Source organism: Phalacrocorax aristotelis, chromosome 3, assembly GCF_949628215.1.
Source record: "Phalacrocorax aristotelis chromosome 3, bGulAri2.1, whole genome shotgun sequence".
NCBI classification, from domain to species: domain Eukaryota; kingdom Metazoa; phylum Chordata; class Aves; order Suliformes; family Phalacrocoracidae; genus Phalacrocorax; species Phalacrocorax aristotelis.
Window position 1 is genome coordinate 71511968 of NC_134278.1, and position 24157 is coordinate 71536124.

The 24157-nt window shown below is 40.2% G+C and overlaps 1 protein-coding gene across 4 annotated transcripts in view; it reads right to left on the reverse strand.

Annotated features, from left to right (window-relative positions):
• The window catches only part of MTHFD1L (methylenetetrahydrofolate dehydrogenase (NADP+ dependent) 1 like), a 161562-nt gene that overhangs the window by 122509 nt on the left and 14896 nt on the right, over positions 1–24157 (reverse strand). For 2 of the 4 annotated variants that reach the window (XM_075087939.1, XM_075087940.1), the window contains exons 8-13: positions 21265–21376; positions 16281–16360; positions 15470–15567; positions 10828–11001; positions 1955–2091; positions 653–699 (exon numbers count right to left, since the gene is read on the reverse strand). In XM_075087939.1, the coding sequence (XP_074944040.1) occupies positions 653–699; positions 1955–2091; positions 10828–11001; positions 15470–15567; positions 16281–16360; positions 21265–21376 (648 nt within the window). Of the gene's footprint in view, positions 1–652; positions 700–1954; positions 2092–10827; positions 11002–15469; positions 15568–16280; positions 16361–17285; positions 17393–21264; positions 21377–24157 lie in introns of those variants that run through there. The other 2 variants (XM_075087941.1, XM_075087942.1) reach the window with 2 other exon arrangements.

Here is a 24157-nt window from a genome sequence, read left to right on the forward strand (position 1 = left end):
CTGCAGCTTTCCAACAGCCTACACCTATGAAAAACAATTTTTTACAGGAAACTTCTCTGTTTCATCACTGTTGTTGAGCCAAATTATGTTCCTTTTACTTATTTAGCTGAAGTTGTGGTATTTGCCCCTCTGCAGTATTCTGGGCATTCTCACACTACCACAGGAGGGTCAGTCTGGCTACAAACAAGTCCATTTTGCCACACCCAGTGACTTCTGCTAAAAAGAAATACTAAATGTACATTTGAAAAAGAAATTTCCTCAACCCACCAGCCCTGGGCCTCCCTGTGTTTTTCTGCTCCACCAGAAAAGTAATGCTTTCTCATTCTCTTTTGCAATAGAGGTGCCTATAAAAGGAAAAAATTAGCAGCAGCCAGCTCTTTGTCTTTTATGTTACGAATGGAGAGTGGGCTTTCTTCTCAGGAAGCATGGAAAGGATAGCTGAGATGTTACAGACATGTACAGTACCTGTGCAACATTTTTGCACCCCTGCTCTGCAGCCCCTCCACATCACACAGCAGGCATGTGGAGATGGCAAGGACCTCCCCAATTCTCTGGGCAGACCATAGCCACTGACCAAGTGCTGCTTTGGCCACCTCAGCCTGCCCACCGCTCTCAGAGGGAGAGGGACTTGCAACCCTCACTGCTGTCTCACCTCCTCCATGGGAATCACTTGAGCATATCCACCACCGGCTGCTCCACCTGCACATGAAAGCATATGACCACATCAGACTTGCACCGGTTTTGGAAAAAAACAACCACCCTTAAACACACAAAGTGAAACATACAGTGCTGATGACACATTTCTCAGCATTTTGATTTCTATTAGGGGATCAAAGATGCACCCAAATATACAGTATTTCCTTAAACCTTGCTGGCTTTTTTCAGCAGGCAGTAAAAAGGGAATTCTTGATCTGAAATGAGAGCCTACACATGATGGCTGGCCCTGACTTCAGCCAGATAAGGGTTACCCTCTGCTCCTGCCCAGATTTAGGACACAGTCATGCACATGCAGCTGTTGGGTGGAAAGACATAGCAGTCACAAGCAAGCACTGCTTCTGAATGAAACCTTCACACCCTTGCTTGCCTGAGCGTTCCTTCCCTACTGCCTCTCAGGGTACAGGCAAAGGAGTTCGCCGTAGCCTATGCACAAGTTGAGTGGAGGGATTAAAGCACTCACATGCACCAGTCTTGGCTGAGAAGCACCAAGCACCAGAAGCCTTCCAGCTGAAATCAAACTTGTTAACTTAAACTTCAGCAAAGCAAAGTAGAGCAGATGGGGAGTGCTTGCCCAGTTAGGCACCAATCTCAGCTGAGAAATGGCAAAAAAAAAGATTGCATTACTTCCTATCAGCATTGAAGACAGGCTTGAACTCTGGCTGGCTCTTACCTGCCCCTCAGGCTCTTAAAAGGGTTTCTAGGCAAAAAGGCAGCAACCCACAATTAGGGGAGACAACTCAGGAGAACAGAAAGAGGTTCAGACCTAGCCAAATGTATGATGCAGACACAGCTGAACCATACACACAACTGCCAACTTCCTTAGCTTGGATATTTCAAATCAATACAAGTGGCTTTAGGACTCCTTCTCAAGGAAGAATTAAACAGTGACATTTAGAGACATCTTTAGAGAATGTCCAAACAGAGGAGTGGCTGGAAGGGCATGAAACTCCTCCTGGCTAAATCATCCCCATGCCTTTCATTATGTTTGGGCTTTATCTGCATTATCAATACATGGTAAGTAGCTGAACAGAGATACGAGCCTTGCATGAGAAGACATATGCAAGAAACGTTTATCTATTAGTTACATACTTATCAAAAAGTCCAATATGCTACCATTCAGACAATCCACTGAGTTAGTGAAGTAACTAAGGAATTAAAAAAGAAAAAAGAAAAGGGAAAAAAGACAGTATTTCCTTTTAATCCGAAAGAGGTCACAGAGTCTGTAAATATTATGTACCTTTAACTCCAAAAGTAGGTCCTTGGGAAGGTTGTCTCAGACAAGCAAAGGAATTAATGTTAAGGTGTGCAGTAAGCGCCTGAACGAGACCAATTGTGACTGTGCTCTTCCCTTCTCCTAGGGGTGTAGGGGTTATTCTAGCAAAACAAGAAAAAAGATTATAATCAAATTCTTTGCTGATGTCAGCCTGGCTAAGGATATCAGAACTTACAGCTTTTGATTTCAGTGAAGAATATTTGTACAGCAAATTTCAATAAGATTACTCTATCCCCACAAAAATACTGCCACAATGTTAGCCCCCAGCTCAAGCTGGAATGCTAACATACATGTGTCTTCTATTTAAGCAATTTACTATGATAGCAGAAAAAGAGAGGATTATTTTGGCAAAAGTTCTAAAAAATATATTGAATTTAGACATTTTTATTACAGCACAAAAGTCTCACCAGTTTCATTAACAAACCATCCATCAAGATATTCTGAGCATGTATTAATACTCCTCTATAGTAATGCATGAGATGTTTTATTCCTGCTATTCAAACTCTGAATGAAATATGAGTATTTTAAATTAAACAGCCAACACTTTTGTTTGCAGAGCTCAGCTTTCCTTCTCCAGCTTCCATGTCATCATAAGCCTCAACAATGACAGATCAAATACTTTTTAAATGAAACAGGACACAAAAGTCACATATTCAATTGAACATGATGTATTTTACACCTATGTTTTGTGATTTTTTTTCAGATTTAAGGGTGATAAGGGACAATTACAATCACACTCCAACCTCCCATACAAAAGCTCAAAAACCTCTAGACCATGACTGAACCAGGACAGAATTTCAGAAAGACATCCAATCTCAAATCAGAGCCTCTAATCTCCACTCCAAGTCTCTATTCTTGTTCCTTTAATGAAGGGACAACGACAGCTGATTTTGCAAACAGAAAACTTCATCAGCCTTCTGTGAATGAGAAAGACCTCAGCTTAAGTAATGTCCTCCCTACTTTCAAAATCAGCACATTTGTTTATGATCCATGTTAAAAGTGGGGGGGTGTTGGAGTTTTTTTCCTTTTTCTTTTTTTCTCTTCTTTAAAGTATGAACACATCTCACACCTCCAAAATTTATTCAAATTATTCATTTGAGGCACAGCATTTCTCCTGACTGGCAAAAGAAGAAAGCCCCGGTCCTTTTTCCACTCACACCACTCTCACACAAGTCCTTCTTTTTGGCAAAGTGTAAACATTCATATCTTTGCTGCCTTCACTACCTGCAGAGAAGTACCTTAGTGAAGTTGACATTAAGAACTGATGTTCATTCCCAAGGAAATACAAGCATGCGCATGCATCCACTCAGAGGAACCCTCATTCTATGACCTTCTCAAAAATTGAGCTAAAACATCTAGCTCTAATTAGAAACACTTCCTTTCCAAACTAGTAATTTTTCCAAGATATTGCTATCCTCAGATCACAATTCAAATGGCACAAAAACATTAGTAAAATTGTCAAATGCAAGGAGACATCTGTGTTGTCTCCTTGCCTTTAAGATTCAGCTCAGTTCAGTTAGTTCACAGATTGACAAAAGCCCTTCTTTGTCCCACAAAATGTAAACACATGAAAAATATTAACTTGTCACAAATCTGTCTTTTATAGCATCATCAGATCCTGGGCTTTTTGTTAAAAAAAGAAGCCTTTGTTAGATATGTCTTGAGAAATTTGGGCAATAGGAGGCAAGCCAAAAAAACATTTTCTATACTGTTTTAGGAAAGAATTTTCCTATTCAGAAAAATAATGTTTTAACTCAAGTTCCAGTGAAATCAATGGGATTTAATATATTTATAAGAGATTCCCTGTACTCTTCAGAAATAGTATTTTGTCTAATGATCGCTTTGAACTATTCTTATAAGACCATGTAGCACATGGGTTACTTAATTTGGGCGGGTTTTTTTAGAAATTTTTCCCCATGTTTATAACGTCGTGTTTGCCAACCATCAGGTTCTAAAGCATCGCCAATAACTTACTATGAATTCATACTATTTTATCACCTCACCTTTCTAGAACTGCACCCCCTTGACTTACAAAGGAATTTACAGATTTTTAGCAAAATATCTATGTAAAGCCAACAAAAGGTGGGAGATTTAGAGTATATCCTGAGAAGAACCTATTGTATCTACACTCAAAAGTTGCTTGGGCCCCAGCACCTTTTTATCCATACTATGCCTTCTTATTCCCTTCTGATCTACCACATGAGCACAGAACACTCCTGCATTTCTTTCACTTTCATGTTGCAGCTCCTAGAAGAATGGGTACTTTTTAATCTCTACATTGTCATGACAGTGAGCCCTCCTGGTTTTACTCTTGCTACAATGCTAGCTTCCAGTTTTCCCGCCAATATTTCTGCCATCTCTATTTTGTCCCAGGATCCTTACTCTTCTACAAAGAAGCTTCTTTCAGAGCACCACAGCCAGGTTAACTCTACTTTTACTACAAGTTTCACCCTCATGACTACTGTTCTAACACCGGTTGCACAAAGCCATTCAAATCATTATTAGCATAGTTTCTCTTTGCTCCTTGTTCTCCTACTGTCTTATTCACTTTTGTCTATTGCCCTAATCTCATTTACTTGATCCTCTTATTCCAGTGCATTAAAGCCAGATTTAAATAATATATGAGTAATCTTGAGGCATTACTACACTAATTCAAAGACTTAACAAGATAACAACTCTTTAACCTATTAGTTTTTTAAAAAACAACAAAAACAAAACACCCCAAACAAAACAAAACACCAAAAAGTAAAACTATCCTACTATAAAAAAAAGACACCTGTAACTGTTTACTGGAAGTTACTAGTACGGGACTTCCCACAAACCCTCAAAACTCAGTGCACACAATGGCTATGCTGCTAACAGGACAACTTGTATTTGCAGTGCTTCCTGTTGGTGGTTACATCTATTTTTGAACATCAGACGCACAAAGTTCACATTCGTGAGAATTCAGAGACACCATCGCTACGTTACTTACTCAAGTGCAGCTCAAAACATGGCAGAAAGCTGACCTGGCACGCACAGCCACGCAGGGACTCCTTACAACCCTTATGAAACAAGCAAAAAAAAAAAAGATACAGCCTAATATTCAGTAAAGGAAAGGAAATTGGAATTGACAGATACGTAACCAGAAGACATTTTGGTAGTGGCATGAAGAATAGTATCTACATGTCCCCGAAGATATACACAATCAAGCGCTACATTACTAAAATGCTCTGGTAACCCTGCTGGCCTATTCTAAATGACTATGTAAAATAAGCCAGAAAGCACTGGGAATTTTCTGTGAGAAAGACCTTTTTCCAGAGAACAGAAAGAGAAACACACCATTGCTCACTGATCAAACTGGGAGGTACAGATCTTGCCTCTAATGAATTTCCAGTACATTGATACTCTGCACCACCAACATCCCTACTGAGAATGTGGCACTGTGGGAGAACCAGCCTCCACAGTGGGGGTAATAATGAACTACAGCAAGCTTATTTTCACCAGTGTACTCATGGAAGCACACAATGGTTTGCAGCAGTAAAGAGAACACGTGCATCTTTGCAGACAGGACCTTGACTTCTTCAAATCTGCTTGGCTTTAACAGCCTGCTCTTTCAATGTGTTCCTCAGACAGGTTTGTTCGTTTTAATTTGTTCTCTCCCTTCTGAGAAGCCCTGTGATCTTTACTTTTCCTGGAACTAGAGTTACTCAGATGAGTATCTAAAGGCTCAAAATGTCTAAATGCAGCTGTGACTGAGCAACAAAACCAGCAACCGGACTTCCATAAACAGTCCACAGCACTTGGGTAACACTCTCCCCAAGAAACCTTGTCGACTGCAGCAGGTAGGAACAAGCACAAACCCTTGAGAAGTCAAAACTAGGAACCTGACTTTTCAGTCTCTTTTCACCTAACAGAATTAACAAAAACACGAGGACTCTGCAAATCACACTATTCAGTGAAGCCAGGCCGCTCTAGGCAGTTCACTTACCTATCCCCAACTTCTCATCTTACATGAGATGCCCTGGCAGGACACCTTTGATTCTCAGAGGTTCAGTAGCAACCGGGAGACTACAGGTTGAACCTTAAGAGCTAAACAGTTATTAAATAGTTCCAATACTTAAACCAGAACATCAGTTTTAATGATCAGATAAAAAAAAAAACAAGCCAAACAACTTCCCCCCCCAACACTCCCCCAAATTAAGAGAGATTTCTATTCTAATAATTTCCTTAGACACTTTATTTAAACTATCTTCCCTTTTGTACCTGGCCTACTTTGATCGGGTTTTATAAATAAAATAATCCACTTAAGCTGTTTTGTGGACAGTGAGATGTTTTTGCTGGCGACACTACTGAGCCTACACTCTTGCAACTTAGGTCACTAGCTCGCATCAGTATAAAATTACAACTGCCAATGACTAACTTTAGCTCAATTGTGCGATGCTGTGTTTTGACCTTATGCAAATCTAGAAAAAAACCCTCCTTTAAAATACAGTGAATTTTATGAACTGCAAGAGACTTTTACACCCATTTGCACTATTCTTCAAATTTCTTTAATATGTTTTCAATCTAAACAGAGAAACCCCACTATCATTTTCTTCCTTAAATCTTCTTACTTTGCCACCTACCAAGCAGCCACGAGCTCCTTGGCAAAGTCTTCTATAACACTGGAAAGCCTTCTCTCTTTTTGTATATTAAAACAAAGATAAGAACATGCAGACTTTTTGTTTGTTTGTTATACATCACATTAGCTTACAGTGGAGCTGTTTCTGTGGGAAAGCTACATGAGGTCTCCCAAAGAGAAAATAAACAAACAGTGAGATGATACTCTGCACCAGCTGTAACCTCCTCACAGCTACCCCAGCCACTGTGACTCCAACAAGAACTTTACTGGGTATGTGACAATTGCCCTCTTTCAAATTTCCTATCTTTAACACACCAGTATCAGCAATTTCAAAGATTTTGACGAGTTCACCATTGCCGTGACCCACGCGGAAACCTGCAAAGTCTAGCTATGGAGGGCACGGGCAATCTAGTTCCCATAAATGACATACATCTCCCATCCAAGATTAAAACTGTCAGAAATTTATTTCTGAGCACAGAAGTGTTGCAACTCCTGTCACTTCATCGAGGTGAGATTATGCCAATGTTGCAGCAGGATCCTCAAAATGGGAATGGAGCTTCCAGATGCGAAAGCACAGTGATAACTGTGAAGCTAAAATGACTGAACAAAGCCAGGAACTGACTGAGGAATCCACAACTACAGCTCTCAAAAGTTGATCAAGTCCTATCCAAGACAATCCCAGTAAGGAGCTGTGCAACAACATAATGAATACATGACAAACTGTCTCAGCAATGACCTTGCTTTGGACTATCAGATGTTTCAGTGTATCAACACAGTGGTATTCTCCTCTCTTATTCTCCCATGTTTTTCCTCTTTTTTTTTTTTATGTCTACCTTTTTTTAAAAATCTTTTGAGCACCTTGTGGCCCAAGAAATACAGTGAACAGAAATACAATCTTTTGTATTTCTTACACACCCATTAGAAGAAAAATGCAATTCCAAATCTGAAAATTCTGTCCCTAAGATATTTACCATCATACAACCTGTACAAGCATTAAGTTAGTGTTTACTTCCCTCCGTTTTTATCTTGCCAAAAAGGTAGTTCATCACGAAACAATCTATTAATGCCAGGTGAAAAGTACTGATTTTAAATTTTCCAGCATTCAAAATCCAACACACTTCTTACTAAAAGCAGCGTTATATTTCATAAGTTTTCCACGTTCTATTATTCCTCAGCTTGCATTTTTGAAATGAACAAATTTCCAGAATTAAGTGGTAAAAGCCGCAGCACTGGAGCATTTAAAAACAAAATGCTGGAACACACAGAGAATCTAACAAATTTTAGATGTAGTTTCATATTGTGTTTATGAATATGCTATCTACATCTTGAATGCATGATTAAGTTACCCTGGGCACTAAACTTAGCTAGCGGGTCATGCGTAAGCTGTGTTCATTTGCATACTCTTGGCTTGCAGTGAATGGGAGGCCGTTTGAGTTAACATATCCTGCAAAGGTAATTGTTTTTTAGCACGCTAAAAGCCTGTATGCAGGCAGTCGATGCCCAAGAGCTAATTACTCCATGTTGTCTTGTGGCTCTGACCCTGAGCCGTCTTAACACAAGCCCTACAGCAAGTCTTTCTCTCACACACACACGCACACACAAATGAACACAATGAGAGAATGAAAAAAAGCGAAAAGAATGCTCTCCACACAGAAGAAAATGGAAAAGGTATGAAGAAATTAAGTCTTCATCATATTTTTGGGTGACATGATCTGTTAATCAAACTGCAATTTTTCAGCTTACGAAGCATGTATTGCATGAGGCATTTAGGTGTATTTGTGTGCGTTCAGAAAGTGCAAAGATGACTTTCCAGTCAGTAGCAACTTTTTAAAAAGTCATAAATACAGCTACCCTTAGAGATAAAAAGGTACATTTGGTTGCATTTTGCAATTCAGAACAAGAAGTTTGTGCTCTAGCCCATCAGGAATAAACTAGAAGAGCATTTGCGGCAAATATTTATACTTCCTAGACATAATGAAACATTTAAACACCATTGTGGAATTATAGGCAGAAATGTCACTGGCTGCATCATGGGCAGAGGTTGGAGATTTTGCAGCTTGTTGAATACAAACACACACACTTTTCACTCCCTTCACGTATGAAAAGTTCACATCACACATAATAAATATTTCTGTCGGACAAAATACCCTGAAGTATAAGCATATATCTTAAGTGTTTCCTCTGAAGGACTGAAAACTTATTCTGAAGACCTGTACTGCATAATTTGAAAAGGATTTCTAAATATCTTTGGTTCTTGTGAACAAACATAACAATCCAAATGGCAGATTTTGGTTGGCCTCGCCTTGGCAGGGAGAGGACGAAGATGCCAAATGAGGGTATTATTTCAGCCCCCAATTTCCACACTTGAGTGGTATTAAGTTTTCCTCGTGCTGAACATTTCCCCATCCAGATGCAGTTTCCCACTTTCCTTAAAATCATTGGCTGCTACAGTCATTTCAGCAAATGAGAACAGCTGAGAACACCTAAACACAAGTTATATATATATCTATAATTTTATATGTTAAATATTTCAAAGTCAAACTTTGAACTCTCTCGGAAGACAACGTTCCCACTATTGTAACAGCCTTGCCCAGGCGCTACTCACGCAGCAGGTGTGGCTTTGTACTCACTCCACCAGATGCAATGACTTCAAAGATGTTACAAATAGCAACATATTGCGTAATCAAGTTGTGTAGGTTTACAAACAAATGCGTGGGTTTGGTAACACAGTTCAGTCTTCATACATGTCATACAAACTTAAGAAGATATAATTTTTTATTTGTTGCCATCTTTTCATCTTGCTAGTCAAAACTTCCCTGTTTCTTCCACATGCATATACATTTCTGTCTGTGCCAAAAAAACAGCATTCAGAAAATTGCTTGAGACACCTTCCTTGAAGACGACTGGGAGGCAAAGCAGCGTGAAGAAATATAAGCACTGATGAATGCTATCTGACACAACTAAAATCCACCTGAATGGGGCTTTGCATCATGCTATCTTCCACCTCCAGACATTTTCAGATAACCTCTGCTCCTGTGAGACTCTGCTGCTAGAGAAGCCTGGCACAGCCTGCGGCATGGCGCCCAGCTGATGCAGCTGCCCACATGAACCCGAAAGTACATGGTAGCAACGTTCTTCAAACTCTGCCAAATGCTGAATCCGCTTTTCTTTCTCCAAAGCAGCAAAATACAAAACAAAACTCTACCAAAGCAAACCAAGCTCAACCAGCTATTACTTCCTCCTCTTAAACAACTGCTCCAACATCCTCCAGGAACATCTTTACACATTGCAGTTCTAGCACATAACTTTGAAGACGGCTTCAGAACTTGCCTGCTTCAGCTTTGTAACCTCAAGCCTCTCAGTCTACAATGGGTCCACCTCAGATAGTGCCAGAGATCCAGGTTGTCCCCACAAGAAGTTAATAAAGCAAACAGTTTGTGAAACACTACCCCAGCTGAGGAATCAGTAGATCAAGGCAGTTAAGAACAGCCTTCACCTTCTGGATCAGCCTAAAGCTGTATTTTAAACCTGATTGGTTTTACTTACAAGGAAGCAAGCATATAGAATAATGCCAAATATAAAGAACACATTGCAATTTAGATATTATGAAAACCTTCACGTTTGTCCACTTAGCAAACCACGTGAAGGAAAAAATGTGTCACTGAATACAGAAAAAATCCATAGCTCTTCAGAAGAGAAGCGCATAATTCCTGCTGAGCACAGCATTTGCTGTAATCGTGGGAACAGTGAGCAGGATAAGCCTGCCTGGAGACATGTCTACATTTCAGAGAAAAAAATATGGCCTTTTTAACTTTGTAATCTGTTCTTCAATAAAAAGAGTATTTATTGTTAATATCAACCCATTAGCCTGTAGCTTCTGTTAAAGTTTGTTTATAAACAGCAACAACACACAGAGACTTAAATATTTAAGGTAAACATTTAAAGTTCTGATAAAACAGTAAAAAACCCTCTACACAGCCCAACAGATACCATTTAAGAAGCTTAGAACAAACTACCTTTTATAAAATATACTTTACTTCAGTAATAACAGTTTGGAAGAAAAGTGTTACTTCACAAAAATTTCAAGAACTGCTTGCTTTCAGAAGAGAGCAACATACAGCTGAAAACATTGAGGATTCTTATTTGTGCAGAGTATTAAAAAAATGTAAGCTGCATGTTTATATTAATATGAGTGGAAAGAGTGGACATTAATGACATTACTGTGCATTCTTACCCAGCAACTAGAACATATTTTCCATCTGGTTGATCCTTTAACCTTTCCAGCAGGGACAAACGTACTTTGGCTTTGGTTTGGCCATAGATCTCGATTTCATCTGTAAGCAATCCTATCTCCTTGGCAAGGACATCAACAGCTTTTGGACTCTGTGCTCGGGAAATCTCAATATCACTGGAAAAGAAAACAAATAGGAGCCAGGAGATTTTCTCTCAGCTTAGGTGGTCGACGACAGAGCACAAAACAACAGCAAAAACTCCAACAATAGGACTACTGTAATCAGTTTTTCAGTCCTCTCTCACATTTTATTAACAAAACCTAAATATTAGGTAACATCTAATATAACACTGGAAGTCACGTGTGGTGTTTGTTAATTGTCACAATTTCAGAGTTCTCTCGTTTAATCAGATTCCAAATATTACATAATGCTTTCCTATCAACCTAGAGATATGTCTGCTGGATGCTCAAGCATGTCCCACCGGAATGGATGTTTCTGTTTTTGGTTTTCTTCTCCTCCCTCCCAGTATATTTCAGCACATATACTTTACTCAAAAGCACATACATTCCTTGGAAAACAGTCACATAAACACATTAGATAAACCTGATGCTTGTGCATATAGCGCCTTTCATCAGAGGGTACCACCAAGGAAGCTAAGCCTCGCTACTCCCCCATAAAGGCACCAAAGGAAACAAGGCATTTGAAGATCAACTCATGCACTTCTAAAACAGCTAAATTGAAAATGGCCACGTAGCAGGAGTTTAATGCACAAGGCTCTGGCCAGAAGTCCACTGCACTAACAAACTATTTCCAGCAAGGACTGTGAGTGGCAGCTGGGGCAAGAGAACAAGCATGGAGCAAGCACACATGGTAGATTGCCTGAGGGGAGGTGGCCGTAGGCTGGGGGATGCTATTGTATCTGCAATTCCTGACCTAGACCACCTGGGGTCTTTAATACTCCTTCGTGGATTTTTCTTGTGTGAGCTTGACCTAGTTGCCCCTTATGTCCACATAAGCGTTTAGCAGCTGCAAGCTCCCGCAGCAGTAAAGTCCAGGGCCTGGCAGACAAGATGTGAGGAGTTGTCTCCTTTGGCTTTAAACGGCTCACATCACCACAAAAGCAAGTTAAAAAATTACCAAGAGATTAATTACTTTCAGCCTAACCAGGCTAAATTCCTTCCTGAAGTTTCAGTTGATTACAATATTTTTATGACAGAATCTGGCAATGGCATCAAAGCTAATGTCCTGAACTTTCAAGCAGTCTGCAAGACCTCAAATATCCACAGATGAACGCAGAACTACTGCCAAATCTCAACTCTACGCGTGGACTTCGGCTGTTCTGCATCCACCAGCAAACGATCAGTTTGTGCCAACTTAATTGCTTGCAATTCTTTGAGGATATCCTAAACTGGGATCACTATTCAATTCTGATTCTCAAGTATCCCACTTTTGTACCCTGCAGCAGCTACCTGAAACCCAGAATTTTCCATCCAAACAGTAACATAATCCAGTACCACAGGACAAGAAGCTACTCAATCACTGCACTGGGGTTGCAGACCCATTGCCTACACTAACTGGAATCTGCTTTCTTTCAAAGACATACTAAGCACACCCTTTTGCATAGGAGGGTAGACCTTTGGCTTTACTTCAAACACAACTAGCCATAAAAATGTATTGAGCACACAAGATGGAGTGGCTTACAAACATCACATGACAAAGAATATTTGAAGTTTTCGTTCAGAACTCTCTAAATAAAAATGACTTGAGTCCCAGAAAAATACTGGTAAGTTGATGACAGTGTGGTCCCTTAAAGATTTAAGCAAGGAAAATTTGTAGAGTGACTATTCTCCTGTTAATACAATTGAGGTATTTGGCAAGGGGAGAAGGATGTATACTAACATGACACAAAATTAATCTGCCTTTTTTTTTTTCTCCTACTAAATATACTGGCCTCTTTACTAAAGGACAGAAGCTATTATTTCAAATCTCAGGCCAGATTATCATGACTACCCTGCAGCAATCTCAGTCCTTCCTGTTTCCCTCATCTCTTGGGCCACAAACACCTTCCCCTCAGAGTTCTGGAAGAAATCATGAGGCTTTTCCCATCCTGCAGGTACCACTACTGGTGGAAAGTGGACAAAGCCAAACTAACTAAGCTTCACACTCAGAAAGAAATTAAACAGTAAAGAATTTCTAGATAAATAAAACTACAAATATTTTTAGAAGTCAAGTAAAATTGACAGTGGATGCTAACAGTTCTCCATTGGTTAAACCATTGCTGTCATCCTTTTCCCATCTGAAATTCCCTCAGCAACCTTCAAGGCAACTGGACTTCTAATAACTTGGAAACCCTTTAATGACAGATTGCACACTGATACACGCAATAAAGTGATAAAAGGCATAATATCACAATGACTTAACATCTATACCTTAACTACTACTGGGGCTAAACAACACATACGAAATGTTTACATCTAGTCTAGTATTTCTGGTAAAAGTATTTTCTAAAACACAGGAAAAAAAAGATTTGATTATAACTAGCATTTAGAAGTCTACATCTGTAGCTAGCTCTTCTAGTTTGGCAATATAATCTCTATATCGGAAATACCAGAATTATTCAAAAAGTTACGTTATTCAATATTGCTGGAAATGTGGAACAATGGTTCTTCTGCATAAATGAAAATTGTTAAGCAAGAAGTCCACCACTGACAACGGTAAGACATAACTTACAAAATACAGGAAAATTTAAAAGATGGGGGAAGGCTCTACAACTACTCAGCCTGTGTGCTGGAATTTTTTTTATTGCATATTTGTAAGAAAATCTTCCATTCCATTTCCAATATCTTTGAAAATACTTCACTTAACACCCAGATCTCACAGAAATCAAAAAGCAGATGTTCCTAGTTTTAGTGCTTAAGGAGCTTTGTCTCATTTTGAATGAAAACTCCATCTGTTTCCAGACAACGTGGTATATTACTGTAAGATTACATTTTATTGCAGGATACTTTCCATCTGAGGAGTTATTGTACATTTAAAAGAAAAAAGACATAAAACTACAGAGCTATCAAATAACGGAAGTCCTATTACTGGTTATATTATATGCCATTATATATTAATTATGTAAATATTTATGTACTAAACACACGGTATCATGGAGGAGGTTGGGAATACTTTTTCTGAGAGTTTTTTCACCATCACACATGACATCACATGCTTTAATCTACCTTTTAATTGTATTATTTAAGGATTGATTTTTGGGGCTTTAATGCTAGAAATGTTACATGCCGGCCCAGGAAAAGCTCAAGCATTTCTTCCCCCTTGCGCCCCTGGGTACAACAGAAAAATCATTCTTTTGGCATCTCTGTTTTAAATTACAGTTGTGTCCATTCCCGTTAAACTGTTGTATGAGACAGTGAAAACTGAATCAAAATGCTTAGAGAAAAGAAAACATTTTGTTACAGCTTTCCAAAAACACAGCGGTGGGGTTCAGAATTACAGAATCACAGAGTGGCTGAGATTGGAAGGGACCTCTGGAGGTCATCTGGTCCAACCACCCGTGCTCATGCAGAGCCACCTAGAGCCAGTTATTTGCCCAGGACCATGTCCAGATGGCATTCGAATATTTTCAAGGAGAGAGACTCTACAACCTTCCTGGACAATCTGTGACAGTGCTTGGTCACCCTTCACAGTAAAACAGTGAGGGAACATCAGGTTGTGCCCATTGCCTCTAGTCCTGCCACTGGGCACCACTGAGAAGAGCCTGGCTCCGTCATCTTTATCCCATCCGTTCAGGTATTTATACACTGATAAAATCCCCCTGAGCCTTCTCTTCTCTAGGCTGAGCAGTCCCAGCTCTCTCAGCCTTTCCTCCTACGCAAGGTGCTCCAGTCCCGTTATCATCTGTGTGGCCCAGAAGCATGCATACAAATAAGCACACAGAAGTTTCAAAGCTTTCCTACATGGCAGAATCTCACTTCAAGTCATCGGTTCCTCTCTATCGCCCAGCACAACCAACACACAGCAAAGCACTTTAGCACACCAAAGGGCTCAGACCACTCTAAATGTCAGAGAAGTCAGCAACCGTAGCGAGGCAGACCTGAAATCCCTGCGGGCTGGACAGGAGCCTTGGGAGGTGAATGACAGAAACTGATTTAAAAGATTCTGGCTATGAGAATAAATATGCTACCTGATTTTCACATCTGCACAGGAATTTAAAATTCTAAGGCAGAAGAAAGTACTTCTACTGAGGGAGGAAAATAAATACAAGAACAAATGCCACTGAAATCACTGGGCCTTAACTAGATCCATAAACACCTTCCTACATTAGGGTTTAGCGATCCGGAACTTCTTGTATTTTGTATTTCTGTTGACATGCCACAAGGCTTTACCTCCCTCCCTCAATGAAACCTTCCAGCTTTAGGTCTTCATTAAATAAAGCTTGGCTCCACTGCACATCATAAAAGTAAAAATTGATAGGAAACAGAAGGACATGGCCACAACGAGGCATACAACAAAAAGGCAGAACATGTAGTCCACATAAGCAGATTAAAAAATAATTAGACATGGACCATTTGTAAGTTCATTGTCACATTTAACACTTGACTTCTCTTTTATTTTTTTAATTAAAAAAACCCCACTTATTACCTGGGCACTGGGGAGAGGGGCTGCAGTTTCAAGCAGCGGAGGTCCCACTTCCTGTACTGCTGGGACTGGATCCATCGCTCCGTGTTTTTTACCATGTTCTGTTTTTAAACAAGAAAACAGCACAAACCAGCTGCATCATAACTGCTGAACACTAATTTAAAATTATCTCATGAGTATGTTGAAAGAGCTTTTACAGCAAAGGCTAACAAAAAACAAACTTTAAAAGTCTTTCTATTTCATGGGTTTAACATGAAAGAAAAAACAAACACTGCACTATTACTGCCCTACTGTTTGTCCACATTTCAGAAAAAGACAAGACCACTAAGATGTAAGTGACAGAAAAGTCACTAATTAGGCACTTGGAGATTTTATTCTGGTAAAATGGAGAATTACTTTTATTCTCTCACACCTTAAAAGTAATGGAAGATATTAATTGTTTACTGACTGACTCATGCTGCTTCCACATAAAACAACAAGTTTCTGGACCCTCCATCACGCCACAAGAAAATTTCACAGACATAATTAAGCCTCACTGTCTTGCCAGAATAAGTAGCATTAGTCTATTGATACAAGTGCTTCTGCCAAGCTTTACTGTAATCATCAGAATTATGGCATTTGATTTTTAATTTAGCTTTCTCTAACTAAATGTAACAGGCATGACTCACCCTAACTGATAAAGAGCTGCTATTAAAATGGAAGGCAGGTAAGCTGCTCAAAAGAGCAAAACAAAAATTAAAGTCTAAACTGTAGAAGCAACTTCTACAACTTACAGAAAGAGCAATAAGTTTACAATGTTCAAAGTTACACTAACCTGCATTCGCATTGCTATTGCAAGAGAACCAACAGCATTTTCAGTAGCAACATTGTTTTGCTGACCATAGTTGCGTTTCTCTGTAAAACAGAAATATTGCACTAATAACTCACAAAGCTTTTGTGAGTGGGATCATGTGTATGTGAAGGCTGTGTCCAAACAAATAATTCCTGAATGTTGACTTGAAATTTAACAATGTCACTGACAGTTATAGGTGCCTTCTTTAATACTTCAAACGAAATCACTGAGGATGGATATAGTGTGAAAATCAGAGATCAACTGGATGTTCTGACGCATATTGTGCAAACACACACATGCATATGATGAAGCATACACATACTTGAAAAAAAAAATAAGGAAATACAGAGGTTAATTCTAGGACCCAAATAACTCCCTTGGGGGGGCGGGGGGAGAGGGGGAAGGGCAAGCCAGACAGCTGTGAGTATTTGAAAAGATATATATGTATTTTTAAACAGAACACCTAAATGAGCATGGTAAAGACTCTCTTCTTTTCCACACACCCGTTACAGCAAGAGAGAACAATGAAATGACCACAAAATACCACACAGGATTATTACAATGGGATTTATAACTTGGAATCAGAATATGCAATATTTTTTGAGCAGCAAAATTTATCTTCATCAGTGTGACATTAAAAGTAGATATTCTGAAGAGTCTACACAACTAAGAGTGACTCCAACTTTAGAGACAGTTACAATTGTTTCTAGTGGCAATATATCATATAATAATCATACATTAGCTACCCTAACTAAACATATTATTTTGTCATTTCCCTCTAATCCTTCTTTTGGCTTATTCTTCTGTTGTTGCCTATTGACTTTTATCTAGACACAGTTTCTCCAAAATTCACATCCTAGTCTCTGTGGGCATACCAAAGCCCCAGTCGCATTCCGAAGGGCGTAGACATAACTCTAATAAAAAAATAACAACTGTACACTGACAGCTTTAACCTTTCCCCCACAGAACTGACATGCAAACCCTGACCTGGTCAAGCTCTCGCTCTACTCGTTCTGTCTGTACCGATCATAAAACGCTCACGTTGCCTTGCACAATTGCATCTCCCGAAAGGGGTCCCGGTGGTGGCAGGGCACAAACCCCTGCTGGAGCCAGAGGGGCAGGCAGAGGCATGCAGAGGAGCCAGCACAGCACCCCACGGTACCACGCCCAGCTCCCGCCCACTCTCTCACACCCACCACCGAGAGAGCAATGACCCTTTCGGCAGACACCCTCAGCCTCATTCAGTATGTTTTCTAATCCTTTCTCAGACTTTCCTGCTAGCAGGCATCTATACGTCAGTGACAAAACTAACCAAGCAGAAGGTGACAGTTCTGACATTAAACTCCAGTTAAGAAAGTGTCTGAAAAGTCCTTCTACTTGCATTAACACTTGCCATTAAAAAAACAAAACAAAACAAAATCTTCTGGAGATGCTCAGTTTTGGACTCAGACAGAGGAGTTTTACTGGAACAGTCTATCACATCATAAGTTGACCGTTATCGCTTTGAGACCAGGCTGGGAGAGCTGCCAAAGAAACAAGCAAAGTAGGAGGAATGAAGTTTAAAATCCCCTTTCAGACAGCTGTGGTTTGCAGAAACATTTCGACTTTTTATGTTATTTGGCTTCATATGACTTCTTTATCAGGGCAGAGCTAGCATGTGTGTAAATACGTATCAGAATTAGACATTTCCCTTCAACAAACTACTTCTCTTGGGTTGCCTATGCTACACACTCACCCCACAAAGGAGTAACCAGGCTTTTACAGGGGTGAACATGAAGCTAGAGGTGAAAGTAATGCACACATGAGCTAGCAAGACAATTGTAGGATTGCAACAGCTCTCTCAGGATAAAATTTCCAGATGGGAGCCGGAAGAGCACTCTCTGCTTTGGATTATGGCCAGAAGATCAGCTGAACTGCAGACATTGTGCTCCCTCCTCTGACTCACCCTAACAAAGGCCCATCCGCCCATCCATTCATACCCTGTTGTGCAGGTGGGTGAGAGCTGCTGTCATCCACTACCTGTCTGCTCAGGCAGCTTAGAATAGAGAAGAGGCAGGGATATGACTGAATTTCCCACTAATATACTTAAACCATACAGGCTTCGGCTTTCAAGTGACCCCAAAGGAACTGGACATCAAATCCCAAATAATTTTGGCACCCTTAAGTTTTGCCCAGAAACTTGATTTTCTTTTCTATACACTTACATATTAAGTATTTTCCTGCAAGACACTACCAGCACTCACTTGATTCCAAAATCATTAGTGCAGCAGAATAAGATGTTGCACTGCTAGAAATTGTAGAATATTTAAAAGCTGTAACAGTTTAAAAATATTTGCTCAAATTAAAAAAAATACTTGAAGAAGAATTCTGTCAGTTTGGAGCAAGCACTTTTAGCTCAACTCTCTGGGCTTACATCATTAGAGCTGCCCAATTCAACTATGTCCTTACAGGTTTTGAAAGCTTTTAAAACATGTGTGTTACACTATGTGTATTCCTATGTAAGATAGAAATCTAGCCATCATCTAGCCAGAATATAAGTTTTCGCATGGCTATTGTTGCTTTCAGGATTCATTTAGCTCCTGTGACCCCGCAGATGTTAAGTTGAACATTTCTAAAACAAGAAAAAACTCAGAATAGTTTCCAAGCACCTCAGCCAGATTCCACCACATATTGAAAGTGAAGAGTCAGTTTTAAGACTCAGTTGTTTCTCCAAGGTCAAAACTGCTCGACAATAGGCTTTTAATAAATATCTTGCAATTAAACTAAGTGCATTCTTCCTGCCAGACACCTGTGTTTCATGTACCTCTCTAAAAAAGTCTTGAGGCCAGCATTTTTTAAAGCTGCTAAAACACATTTCTGCTATTCTTTCCCAATTTCTCCAAGATTCTGACAATCTCAAAAGCATAACCATAAGAACAGGTGGACATTTGGTCAATAAGTTCTATTTAAATTATCTTGCCAAAAATCTCATGCTGCCTTTCCAAAGAAATGCTGTACTTAGCACAGCCTGCTGCTACAACTTGAAAAATGCAAAGAAATCTATATGTTTATGCCAAATCTTACGTTTCCTGCCTTTAAGAATGAACGTTGCCATGGTACGTGAATGCCACTCAAATGTTTTAATGCAGTTTTCCTAGCAACACTCTGTTAGGGAAGGGAAACACTAATATTACCTATAGTTCTATAGAGCAACTAAGGCATGAAGATACTTAAGTCTGAAGACATGGCAGGCAGTTACACTGCATAACTTTTAGGTCTCTGAAGACCCAGACTCCCTCTGCAACAGCAGGAGAGAACTAGGTATCTGGAAGTGGAGCTTGCACGAGGCCGCACACGGAGCTGAGAGGGTTCAGTCATTAGCAATGCCTGCTCAGACTGCAAGGATTGGCTTACCCCCATCCTGCCTTCATAGACCTGCACCTCTACCCTGAGTCCGACACCTAAGGGGTTTCTGCTTAGAATGATTAAATAAAATGAGGAGGGGCCATTCCTTTTCATTTATTTATAGGTACGACTGCTGTACCACCATTCCCTCTCTTCTCTGTCCCTTTCCCTTTCTCCCCCATTCCTCCTTCATATGTTATACTAGTAGGTTGGGTACCTGCTGAAGAGACCTATGCTCCGAGCCCTGCCTCAGAGATACTTAACAATCCCTATGCAAAATACGTGGGCATTAAAGAGGAAAGGACTAATCACTAGGCTAGGAAGAAGAAAACATGAATTACTTTTGGACAATTTGTGCCGCATAAGCAAGGGATAAGGCTTTGTACCCACCCCCAAGATCCTCATTAGAATCGGAGCACTGCTCTGGCAGGTGGAAGACAAATGCCCAAATGCCTTCAGACAATTGGGTGAATAATAACGGCATCTCCCACACCTACAGTGTGTGTTCAAGTCAAGAGGACATAATGAAAAACAAGGAAAGGGATCTCTTGCTAAGGCCATGCTTTGCATGGGAACAGCACCTGCTTTATTATGAGCCTGATCTTCCATTAGCTCTGCACAGAGTGTCTGCTTAACTTGTTCCTTAGGGAATATCCCCAGTTTAAGAACCATACAATTAGCTCTCCTTGGCCTTATGCCCATTTCCCCAGTTTTGTATCAATATATGTCAGTAAGCACACTTGTCATAGCTTCAGAAAAACACATTAACCAATCACACTACCCATGTACTTCCTTATTTTCCTATTCATTTGCAGCATAATCCCATCTGGACACTGAACAGTCAAATTCATATGCATATGAAAAATCTAGAAAATATCTAGAGATCTTCACAGGACTTTAAGGACTGTTCCAGAAAATGCAATTCTAGCAGTAGAATAGAGTAACTTCTGGGAATTTTCTTAGTTTTATTCCTAATAAAATTCTGTAGCATTTTTCAACTGAGATATACCTCCTCCCTAATTGGTCAGGAGAGGAGGAGAGAGGGGAATCCAAACTCCTTTTGTAGTAGTAATTACTGCAGGAGACATTCTGCCTGATCTTAGCTACCCATGATTTCTCTACTCCCTCCTGCACCATTCTCTGCACACAGCTTCACAGCACTTTGCAGCTGGTATTTTTGCCCCTCTTCTCTTTTCCCCATGTTCCAGGTGAGTCCACAGAAGTCACAGGATCACAGAATCATAGATAACACACTGTACAAAACAGCACTAAATAATAGCTAATCTGATGACACAGAAGTCTTCCCTCTGAATTCTTTGAATCCCACAGGATCATCATTTATTTGACAATCCCGGTACGAAGAACCTGTTCCAGCCTTTATTCCCTCACCTGACATTTTTTTCCTATTTATACATCAGAGATACATACATGCACCTCCTGTACACAAACACCCACTTTTAAAGGCCCTCTCCTGAAGATGCAGCTTTTAACCACATTGTGTCATCACCAACATGCCACACACTTACCTCAAAGACTCACTGTACATCACTTTCAAGAACTACTATCTTTTAACACCTCTTACCTGACAGCAAGTCACGAGAAAAACTGATAACGGTGGTTCCAGGCTTTATCCAGCTCACAGGAACATCATCTGGTTTTGTACCGCCAACTACCACCACATCCGCGTGATGAAGCTAGGGATAACCCAAAACAGCCCCCAGAAACAAAACAAGCATTTAATGTTAGAAGTATGTTTTTGAATATGCATCTTATAATATTCACACTTATACAGCAATAGTCTTTTGAGCAAAGTATTTGCAGACAACACAAAAAAAAAATACCCAAAACAAAAAAAAAACCCCGATGGCTTGATTCTTACCCCACAAGAAATTTAAGAACAATAGCATTTAAAATGAAGTCAGGTAAACAAACTGTGAAATCCAGCAAGCGGACATGAGAGTCAGCACCAATAATATTTAATGGGGATTACATACTTTCAAAGCAAAAACCCTATCATTGTCCAAAGTCCTGTCCAACAAGATAACTTGGAGAGACTTAAGAAAGAGAAAAGTTGAAAGACAGTAAATGGGCAATTATAAGGAGTATGGTCAGATTATCTGACAGTAGAAAACCAGGCCAGCTGGCGGGAATGCAGGATGACCTGATCTGCAAATATCAATGCCTTTGAAGAATACCAATTAAAGCATTTTTTTCCTTCTCAGTTCACGTCTGCTTATCAGTGCCTCCGATTTTGTTCAACCTGACAGATGTTGGAGCAATAATGGTTCCTACAAAAATTCTGATAATCAAAAGACATAAGTGTCTTCCTTTCCTCCCTCCTCTGAAACAGGGCCCTGTACCAGCTATCAGAATCACCGTGAGATAAGGGACCGCACCAGAGACAGATGTATAAAGATCCACTAAAAACGCAAAATACAGACACAGCATTGCCTCAAGCCTGGATGTAAAAATTATTTCAGAGATAGAGTGATTTTGGGAATATTTTGAAAAATGTGAATTAATACCAAGTGTCACAAACTCAGTGAGCCTCTCTATGAATTGATTTGTGACTGACAAGTGTTCCAGCTTCTTTTTTGGCCAAAAGTGCTCTGACGCAACCCTGCCCAACACTCCTGCCAAGAAAGAACAGCTACAAATCCTGTCAGGACAGCAGGTTTTTGGCACAGCTCAGCATCCGGGAGGGGAAAAGCACATAACTATGTTGGAAAAGGCAGAAAGCTAAAAAAGCTCCATCTTCCCCTCAGAGGACACAAGGATGGCCTAACCCTCCTTAGAGATCCACATGTGGAAACAAAGCCAAAAGTGTGGGAGAAGATTTACTTCCTTGGCAAATGACTAATGCAATGAGCTGATTCAGGCTTCAGTCAGAAGTGCTGCAACACTCCTATGATTGCCTGCAAACGTACAGTCTCAACAGTCATTCAGCCTGATCCAAATTGCTTACACCACTCTGTCTGGTGCGACTATCAACTTACATGCCACTCCTAGAAGGCCTCATAAGTCACAATGCTCAACCAGTGTCAGGTCAAATCATATTAAGGAATCTGCAAGCAAATTTGGATAAAAGGCAGTGCAATGACATGTGTACCAAGGATACTACGCTGAAGCTGCACTTTGCCCTGCAAAAAGACACAGCCTCTGCCATAACAGCAAACATCATCAACAGAGAAAAACAGTGATTATTCTCAGTTACATGAATCCAGTCTTTTTTGTAACAACGATTCACATTCTAGCAGCTATATACTGAAAGCCAGGTATGTCATGGCATGCAAAGCCTCTGGGGCAAGGACTAAGAGCTTTGCACACCACTTCGCATCATGAAACTATGAAGCAGTTGAGAACTGTATGCAACCAGTAATAATTTTGACAAATGTTCACACTTATGACAGAATTGGTCCAATGTAGCTAAAATGCCAGAAAACAACTGACCCGACCAAATATTCATCTCTACGACTACTGATCTTGATGTTCAAAAATGTTCTTAACAGCTGAACACAACCATTTTTGTAGTCAGTGTTAGCACTAGTTTGGATGGCTAATGTTGCACATACCCATAAATGTCTCTGAAAACCAGATGGACCTTTCATCACATTGCCCTGCCCCACCTCCTCCATGAAAGAAGTTGTATCACATGGAAGCAAACAGTTGTCCTGTGAGTTGAAGACACACTATCTCAGACCCTTCCCCACCATGATTTCCTTATTTCACCAAAAAAAGTAAATGTCAAGAAGAAAAAAAAGGCACAGATACAAGTGTAACTGTCTTGTTATAGGCAAGTGTTTTATGTGCAACTATTGAAAGAGTTCCTGGAGAGTCAATAAAGTATATATCACAAACACTTTACATATTTTTCTTTCCCCTGTGAGTATTTTAAAAAAATTATATCCAGAAACTTGTTTGGCTGGGAGAGTGAGTCCACTGAAAGCAAAATAGTTGCTTACAGAATTTTGCGTGTCCTTGGAAGAGGTTTATGTGATCTCCATCAGGGCATTTTGGTTTCACTTGCAAGAAGTTGTGCCCATGCCTCCCCTGCTTTTTTCCCTCTCTTGCCATAACCTACTCTTTTGACTGCCTCTAAATCACTGCAGCAAGCAGCCAGCCTTGGGAAGCATGTGCAGGCTTATCTCCTACATCAGAAACAAACCACAGATGTTAGAGATGGAAAAGACCTATGAAATCATCACGTCCAACCTCCCTAGCAAACACACCGCACAGTCCCCAGACAGAGGGCACATCTGACAGGAACCAGATGCTACAGGCAGCTATAGCCAGAGGGTCAAGGAGATGCCCACGAGGGGAAACGTGCGACCGCAGGGTGACTGACTGCCCAGGGACAGCAAGGCTGTGTCCCACCAGACAGGCCAGAGGAAGGAACGACGAGCATCACGCCAAACCACCCCTAATGCACTAGGCAATAGGCTGAAGACAAAGTAAGTGAACACCCGAGTAGTACC